At 61.6% G+C, this 9211-nt stretch overlaps 1 protein-coding gene across 1 annotated transcript in view; it reads right to left on the bottom strand.

The window, feature by feature from the left end:
* Positions 1–8722: 8722 nt before the first annotated feature.
* CHLNCDRAFT_140985 (hypothetical protein) overlaps positions 8723–9211 on the bottom strand; it is a gene marked incomplete at both ends in the record, with an annotated part of 4830 nt that continues 4341 nt past the window's right edge. Inside the window, 2 exons of the mRNA XM_005843423.1 lie at positions 8723–8818; positions 8956–9126. Of these exons, the coding sequence (XP_005843485.1) occupies positions 8723–8818; positions 8956–9126 (267 nt within the window). The remainder of the gene's footprint in view (positions 8819–8955; positions 9127–9211) is intronic.

Here is a 9211-nt window from a genome sequence, read left to right as displayed (position 1 = left end):
GCCCTCTCTAGCCAGCGTCGTGTGCGCGGTAGGTGCGGTGTGTGCTAGGCAAAGCAATGCACATCAACAAACTCATCAGAGGGTGACGGATGCCAGAAGGTGCAGAAGCCTTCCAAGCCGGCAGTTGAAGTGCAGGGGAAACCCGGCGGTTGCGCCATCCACGCCGCAGTTGAGGGTGCGCAGGGGGCGCAGGGGTCACACGCAACATCCGCGCAGGTTGCCTGCAGCCAATGCAAAGGGATCGCCACCGTGGTGAACACATTGGATGGCATGCTGTGGACAGAAAAAGGCGGCGCGATGTGGCTGAAGCCCACACGAAGCTTCCGAGATAGGAGCAGCATACCCACAACAAAGGTGGCGGGGGAACTGCAGTGGCTTGCTTGTGTGGGCTTAAAGTCTGGTAAAGCAAGAACTAGCTTGCAACATGGTGGCACTGTCGTGCAACCGGCGTGGGTTGTAGATTACGGCAAGCCCAGCTCCCTTGCTCACCGGTTGGGTCTCGATCCAGGTAGAAACTCCAGAGCTCCTGCAGCGCAAGGTGCCCGTACCGCACTCAGCACAAGTGTGGCGCATTAGGGCACACGCGCGCGGGCACTGATGTGTGCGTCCGCAAGAGGCATCTCGAGGAAAAACGATATACAGCAAGACGTAATAGCTATGAAATCACCATGGCAACCAATTGTCAGGGCCCGCGAAACTCCTGCAGCGCAAGCATTCACTATCGTGCTGGGCGCAGCTGTGGCAAAGGCATGCGGGCGAGTGTGTGCTAGCAGATCAGTTCCTGCATCAGCAAGACACATTTCCAGCACTAGACGGCAATGCTTGCCCTCCCAACAACTAGGATAGCCGGCAGGAAGCTGGATCCCCCGCTAGGCTCACCATAAGCGCGACTCGTCAAGGGAAAGGGAATTGTGAATTGCCGTAGCCACATGTGTGGCAGCCTGGCCAGAGGGAGCATTGTCGGACAGCCCGCAATACCACAATTGGAATCCAGGGCCCTGGTAGGTGGCTGGGAAGCACGAGCAGGACGTGGCAATGCCATTAGCTGTTTTGCATTGCTGGTCAGAAAGGTAAAGGTGGGGAAGAGCCTCCACAAGCTTCACTTCCCGGTTTTAACGTCTAGCTTTAGACCATTATTTGATCTGCCCGACGCGCCAAGTGCAGTACCCCCCACTAGTAGTGAATGGGTCCCGGGGAGGCCTGTTCCGAAGCCTTGGCGATTCTATTAGGCGTTCCCGAAGGAATTGGCTTGGATTGGCGCTGAGCCGGTCAGCTATGCCGCGTTTGTCCTCACAAAGTTTCGACATGGGAGGAATCGAACCTGTGCCCTCTCGGAGGGTTTAGACACTAGCTCCAGCGCCTTCAAAGAAGGCCTTTCTTAGCCGCGGCCAAATGCACGACGCAGTTGAGGGGAAGCAGGCCTCGCAGGCGCCGCACTCAATATCGTCACAGGTTGCCTGCAGCCGATGAATGGGGGGGTGGGGTGGGGTGGGGGGGCACCGGTAACAGACGGACAGACACACCACACTGGCTCACACACCATGTATCAGAGGCGGCATGATGCTGATAAAAGGCATGCGGTGTGGCCTCCAAGATGCTTACGAGACAGGACTTGCAGATCCAACACAATAATGTGGCTGTGGAACCGTGCCTCTGGCATGCATCTGGCATAGCAGAAAGACAGACAAGATCAACACCACTGCCCACCGGTCGGGTCTCAATCCAGGTTGAAAGACCAGGAGGCCTACAATGAAAGCAATCAGAATCACGCTCGCAACAAGTGCGACAAAGGCATATACCACTTTTTTCTCCCCAATGCGTTTCTCCCCAATGCGCCATGCCACTTTGCCAGTCATACACACGTTTCGATGCGTGCCCTGTCAGCTGCTTGCGTTGCATGTCGCCTTGCTCCACCCCTGTTTTATTGCTTTCTCTGCTTTCGCCCGGTTCCCGTCCCGTTTCGGCGGGGAGTCTATGTGCAAGCTAGTCTGCTTTACCAGACTTTAAGCCCACACAAGCAAAAGCAAGCAAAACCATGCATTGACGTGTCAGCATCCATAACACACATTTCTAGCACTTCAGGCAATGCCTGCCCTTCCTGCAACGAGGTAGCCAGCAAGGAGCTCACCATGAAATCAGTTTTTGCTGGTTCAAGGCGCCCCTAATCCACGTCTGAAGGTATGTGGCTGCCTGGCCAGCGGGGGCTTTTTCGGAGAACCCGCAGTACCCCCATTGGATTCCAGGGTCGGGCCAGGTGGCTGTGAGTGTGTGTGTGTGGGGGGGGGGGGGGTAGCGGGACAGGGCAGGGAGGACCATTAGTAGGTGGCTACGCCACTGCTCAGCAATCTGGGCCAAGCTGCAGGCAGGCTCTTTTTGGCTGGATGGGGTGCACAACGCGGAGGGCACCTCAGGACAGACAGCGTACCCTGTGAGATGGCTACAAAGAAGGCATACTTTGTGTTGGGCTGGAGGACGAAGTCGGCCAGCGCTGTTCCGGACAGGTTGAACGCGTGATGGGCGCGGCCATTGCTGACTGTATAGGTGGCCATGGCCAGGGCGCTGCCGGTGGGCAGGTTGGTGGTGTTGTCGACGAAGAACAAAGCAAGGGAGAGGTTCCTGCCGACGATGGAGCAGTCAGACGAATAAGGGTTAAAAGGGTAGGTGCCGCAGGCTGACAAGCCCAAAGACACGCTCTGCAGGAGCGACTTCGATTAGCGGTCTTCATAACGATGTCCACCGATTATTTAACCCTAAACCCTAAACCCTAAAAATCGGCGGCGGCGGCACGCTGCGACGCCCCCGAGCCACCGAGCTGCGGCCGTAGCTTCCTGCCAGAAGCCCACGGCCACAGCCACGGGACTCGGCGGCACGGCGTTTCGGTCCACGGCTTGCTGCCGCTGCCGCCGCCGCAGGGGTGCTGCCTGCGGCGGCGGCGGTAGCGCACGTGGCAACCCCCCGCGCTTCCTTGCCTCCCATCCACCGGACCCCGTCCTGCGCTTCACTTTGTTTCGGGAGGGGCTGCTCACTGCTCATTGCTCATTGCTCATCGCACACTGCTCAACGCTCATTGCCCTATATCCCACCCAGCCGCAGGACTCTACTGCCGCCCGCGCCCCGCCCCATCTGGCCGCTTGCGCGCCCCATCCCCCCTCGATGGGGCCCGCCCACACCGGGGCCTCCCCCCTCCCGCCCACTGCTTTCTCAACGGCCCCGAGCCGGGGCTGCCCTCATTGCATACATAGTGCGCCTTTCCCTGCTTTTCTAGTGACCTAGCGTTCCGCACTGCCGTTTGGCCAGCCCATGCTCCCGTACCGTTGCGTTTCTCCCCAATGCGCCATGCCACTTTGCCAGTCATACACACGTTTCGATGCGTGCCCTGTCAGCTGCTTGCGTTGCATGTCGCCTTGCTCCACCCCTGTTTTATTGCTTTCTCTGCTTTCGCCCGGTTCCCGTCCCGTTTCGGCGGGGAGTCTATGTTGCAAGCTAGTTCTTGCTTTACCAGACTTTAAGCCCACACAAGCCAAGCCACAGTCACATAATCCGAGCCAATGTCCAAAAAAAAATCGGAGAGAATACACATGCCCTGGTCGGTGTTGTCAAGCAGCCACCTGCAAGCATGAAAGCGACATGAATTGGGATAAAGGGAGCTGCACACGCCATTTGGGGTGTCACACCCAAAGCACGGTGCTGCTCAGGGCCAGGCTCCCTTCCACTGAACACATTGACCTCGCCAGGCGTCCGGAGGGGGGAGACGCCCGATGCTCTCATGTGCAGCATCCCTTTCCACAGCCACAGCCACAGTGATCAGTACCAGGCCTGCTCCGGGCTGGGCGGTGTCTGGCTGGGTGGCGTCGGGCTGGGCGGTGGTGGCCAGGGAGGAGAGGGACTCGGAGGTTTAGGGCTGCGAGATGGTCGGGGAGCATTCTCTTGGTCCAGGCTCTGATCACAGGCAGGCAGGGCAGCAGCTGACAGTGGGCAGCTGGAAGGAAAGTGCAGCTGTGCGTCAGCTGCAACCACCTCCACACCACCATCTCCCAGCCGTCACACACCTGGGGGGCGGAGGGCGGGGAGACAGACCAGGCGGTTTGGGGGGGCGTGGGCTTGGAGGACGGGGCTTTGGAGGGCGTGGGCTTGGAGGACGGGGCTTTGGAGGGCGTGGGCGTGGCGGCGGCTTGGGCGGGCGAGGGGAGGGAGGCTTTGGGGATGGCGGAGGTGGAGGGCTTCTGCTGAGGCTGGTAATCTCCCACTCAAGCAGCACTGACGCGTTGTTGGCTGAGGGGCCTGGGTAGAGGGCCAGGCCGGGATCCCCGCACTCGGGAGCAGCGCTCCGGGGCTTGATGGCACCCACGTAGCGAGCAGGGCAGGAGGCGCGGCCCTGCGTGGTGTGCATTGGGACGCAGGCACAGGCGGGTGGGTGAGAGGGGTTGGGTGAGGGCGCATGTTGGCAGCAGCAGTGCTGGAGAACGCAACGGCAGGCCAACCTGCAGGCGGTAGCAGCCCCACAATACTCACATTGGTGCGCAGGTAGAAGCGGTTGGGCGCGCTGGGGGCCTGCTCCAGCACAAAGAGGCTCTTGGATCCCAGGCTGGTGGACTTGGTGGCGCAGGCGCTCACCGTGCTCAGGAAGCTGCGGGCGGTGCAGTTGCGTGCGCGGCGCTCCAGCTGCAGACCAGAGGTGTACGCAGGGACGGTCCCAAAACACGACGAGCATGCATGGTGGGGAGGGGAGGCAGAGAAGCAAGGGAGCATGAAGCCGTCAGATGCGGTTCTGGGCGAGCAGGTGGGCTAGCAGGTGCAGGGGCCTGTGACCATCCGGCCCGGCCCACCTGCAATGAGACAGCCTTGCCGAGCAGGTTTGCTGGGCTGCCTGTGCCAGCGGCGAGGAGCCAGGTGGAGCGCCCTTCGCCACCAGAGCTCAGTAGGAGCGCTTTTGAGGGCCTGCAGCGGGCAGTCGACAGGTGGTGGGAAGAGAACGGGCAGGTGGCCCGGGTTGTGGATGAGGATGTGCAGCGAGGGCAGCACATGACACTGGCTGCCGTGCCATGGCAGGCTGGGTTGCGGAAAGCGAGGCAGGTAGATTTGCTGGCAAGGCCCGCAAACTCACCCAGTGCAGAGGCTACCACCCAGCCAGCCTGAGCACAAATGGAGAGAATGCGCAGGCATGAGGGTGTGTTGAGTGAGGAGGAGGGACAAAGGATACAGCAGCAAGGGCAGGCAGACAGAGGCGGGGGCAAATGCCCCCCCTCAGGCGGCACCACTCTTTCCAAAGAGTGCAAGTTGCAGTCAAGCCGCGCGGTTTGCACCGGCTGTATGATGCGGCTCACCAGACGAGCCGATGCAGCCCGTCCGTCCTACCAGAACAAGCCAGGTGCGCCCGCTTGCTATGGGGACGGCGCTGGCACCTGCACAGCATGCAGTGGGGCGAGGAGTGGTGAGGGCAGCGCTGCACCTCGCCGCCGATGCTACACCCCCAATCTGCTGAACACTGGTCCACCCCCTCTCTTGATGCCCCTTGATCACGTGTGCCCCCTGCCCAAGGTCTGCTCACGCGGCCTATCATAGCGGGGTGACTGTAACACCATAGGGGACCACTTTTCACCGGTGCGCTTGCGCAGCCAGCGCGCCAGCGCTACACATAGCATCCCTCCACAGAGCTGGCGCAGGCGCAAGCGCAGTGCCATCCCTGACCGACTCTATGATCCACCAGCAGGAGTCCGCGTGCAGCGACAGGTCAACTGGTGCGAGCGCAGAGCTGGGCAGCTGCCCCTGCTCCCCGTCCCTTAGGGCAAGTGCTGGCCTACTGGGGCACTGTCCCCAGGGCACATGCCACTCGCGATCACCTGACAAGGCCGCTAGCAGGGCCATAGTGGCCCAGGAGAGAAGGCATAGGCGCATGGACGGCATGTCGCCAGACCAACACCGGGTTTACTGCGGCCAACACCCGGTTTGAGGGCGCTGTCCTCGGGTGGCTGCGTGTACGACTAGCAGGCTATAAAATGAAGCAATTGGTTCTCATTCGCATCCTACATGGCAGCGACCAAACTCGCTGCTGCCGAAAGGCTTGTGCCCCCTCTACCATACCCTACCCGTCAGTTTTGCATGAGAAGGTGTACATTGCAACGCAGCTTGAAGTCTCACAGAGTCTGCTAGAACGGGACAGGGGTCGGTTGGTGCCCCAAGCTGGAAGCGCAAGGGCCAGCGAAACCACTGGCGCAGCTCCTGGAGGAGGTTGCAAAGAGAGGCGGCAGCCGGCTGGAGCACTATGTGACCACTGTGGTGAGTACCGACAACTTGGCACCCAGCATGCGTTGTCTGCGGGATGCCTACTTGCATGCGGTGCGCTCTGCGGCGGCGCAGGACCGCGAGGCGCTGGCGCTGCCCCCCGCCTCCCGCTTCCTGCCGCCGCTAAAAACCAGCAGCCACCAGCAGGCCAGCCAGCGGCTGCTGCAGGTGCGCGCCGTGCCTTGACAGTCACCAACTGAGGCAGGGCACACCGGCGGCGTGACTCACCCGTACGCCGAGCGTGGGCGGAGCATGCCGTTCATGCACCACCACCCGCAGCAGCGGCTGGCGGGCGCCAACCAGGAGGGCCGCTGGCGTTCTCTTAGCGGCATGAGCACCAGCTGCAGGCCCATGCTATCTAGTGCAGCCCTGCTGCACCAGCATCCACAAGCAAGCGACGGCAGGTGTGGCTGGTCCTTGGTCGGTGGCCGCTGACCAGCTGGGGACCAGTCTCTCCCGCACACACTCCTCTCTACAGTCGCAGCGCCCAGCAGAGCGGCACCCAGCCCAGCAACCATCTCAGGTAACAGCTTGCAATAGGTTGTGAGGGCTTCAATCAGACTCCTCTCCGCCCGTGCTCTGTCTGCACCCCCTCTCTCTCCCCGTTTGTGTATGGTGCTTTCACCTTTCCAGCTGCTGCACCACAGCTGGGCCCGTAGCATTCTTTTGCTCCTTATGGGTGTAACAGACGGGCAGACAGACAGACAAGGGCGCTCACCTGGTGATGGCGGCAAAGCGTGGGCTGGAGGTGTGGCGCATAGGGCGTGCAGGTGGTGCCGCTGCTGCCGCCGCCGCCACCTCCGCTGCGGCAGCGCAGCATATCGGCGATGGACACGGGGACTCCCCCCCTGTCCTTCCACGGCGGGCATTCAGAGTGCCCTCGCCCCACGCGCCCTGCACAACACTATGGAGGGCCAACTGGGGCGGCGAGGTCAGCCGGCTGGCCAGCTGCCCGTGGGGCCTTTGTACGGCGGCTGGATGCAGACATGCGCTGTGCAAGCAGAGGAGGGCTCACCTGCACTGGCCTGTGGGCTCCTCACCCCATGCGCTCGCCACCAAAGCGCCAGCAAGAGATTTGTGTCTGGAAGTTCATCACAGCCGAATCGGCCATCGTGGCGAAGTGAGAATGCGCGATCCAGATCCGGACCAGTCCGGAAATTCAAACCATGCCCCCAGCATGAGCCGACGACGGCTGGGCAGAGGCAATGGGGGGCGGCCTGGGGAGATCAGCTGATGCGAATGGGCAGATGCTCATCCCTTGCTGGCCGTGGTCTAACGGCAGGGGCAGAGGTTGCCGAGCGCGAGGAGGTGTCCATGTAAAGGTAAAGGTGGGGAAGAGCCTCCACAAGCTTCACTTCCCGGTTTTAACGTCTAGCTTTAGACCATTATTTGATCTGCCCGACGCGCCAAGTGCAGTACCCCCCACTAGTAGTGAATGGGTCCCGGGGAGGCCTGTGCCGAAGCCTTGGCGATTCTATTAGGCGTTCCCGAAGGAATTGGCTTGGATTGGCGCTGAGCCGGTCACCGGGCGAGGAGGTCATTTGGCCTTTACCTGCCCAAGCCTTGCCGACGACATCCTGAATGGGCGGCTGTCGGTAGGATGTGCATAGGACGTGGCCGTAACCCTAGTGCGCTGGCAGGCGCCCCCGCCGCCCCCGACAGCGACAATACCTGAATTGATTAAACTAACATGAAAAAAATGGACATCACCATCCGACAAACACAAGCAAATGCTGCAGTCGGCGGTGCCAAACCAGCAACCGCAGGCTGCCGTGCGTTGTGGAGCGGGCCAGGCAAGGGTGGGCGTCGATAAGCAGTTTTAGCTCTGCTCGCTGAAATCATTTTATGATGTGGCTGTGTTGCTGGCATCGAGCGCCAACAGCTAGCTCTGAGGGAGCGATGCTCTGAGGGAGCGATGCTCTGAGGGAGCGATGCGTGTAATGCAAGCATCGCTGTGGAAAGCAGCATTCAATCCAAAAGGGATGCGGGAGACATGGGAGGCAACAAAACAGGCGGGCGCTGGGCGGCAACTTGCATTCATGGTCCGAGGCTGAAGAAGAGACGTAGTGACGCAATACGTAAAGAGGATGTGTACGATGCAAAAAGCCTTTTGAGACAAGGCATCAGAAAAACGAGGTTGGATGGAAAAAGGCGGGGGCCTAGCGCGCATGTGCCGCCGGCGCTCAATCGCAGAATAAAGAGTGCCAGGCGGGATCAAGGTTCAAAACAGCCGTGCCGGGCGCGGCACCAGCGGGCTCAGTGACGCCGACGAACAAAACAGGCGCAGGACTGCGGGCCTGTGCCCGCCAGCCCGCTGCAGAGCGCGCTCCAGAGGGCGCGGGCAGGTGGTGGTGCCCCGGCGCGGGGTGGTGGTGCCCCGGTGCGGACAGGTGCTCGCCCCCTCGAGCTCATCCCTCCACCATTGTGCGCCCCTCCGCCCTCACCCCTCCCGCGCCAGCCCGGCCAGGGTGGCAGCAATCTGGTCGAAGCTGGGCCGGCGCTTGGGGTCGTCGTCGAGGCATGCCTCCGCCAACGCCTGCGCACGCAAGGGCAGAGGGCAGGGGCGGGGTGAGGAGCTGCTGCGGGAAGTTGGGCGGGCGTTTCAAGTTGGGGAGGCATCAACACCACAATCGAAAAAAACACAGAACGGCACGCAAACACAGCACAGCACACCACGGCGCAGCGAAACTGGCCACTGCTGTCAGCACAGAAGCGGCGGCAGCGGCTGGCCTTGTAGCCGGCGGGGCAGTCGGCGGGCACGGCGAGGCGCTGGTGCTTGGCGGTACGGGCGTACAGGATCTGTACCGCACTCTTTCCGGCCCACGCCCGCTCCCCGCAGTACATCTGTGGAGGGGGGGAGGTACGCACAGGCAGGGGGTGGGGTGCCACCAGTGGTTGTTGGGAGGGGAAGATCTTCCCCTTTGCTGGT

This window comes from Chlorella variabilis, assembly GCF_000147415.1.
Source record: "Chlorella variabilis unplaced genomic scaffold CHLNCscaffold_30, whole genome shotgun sequence".
In the NCBI taxonomy this organism is placed as follows: Eukaryota; Viridiplantae; Chlorophyta; class Trebouxiophyceae; order Chlorellales; family Chlorellaceae; genus Chlorella; species Chlorella variabilis.
Note: the sequence above shows the minus strand (reverse complement) of the source record. Positions and strands in the feature narration are given on the sequence as shown.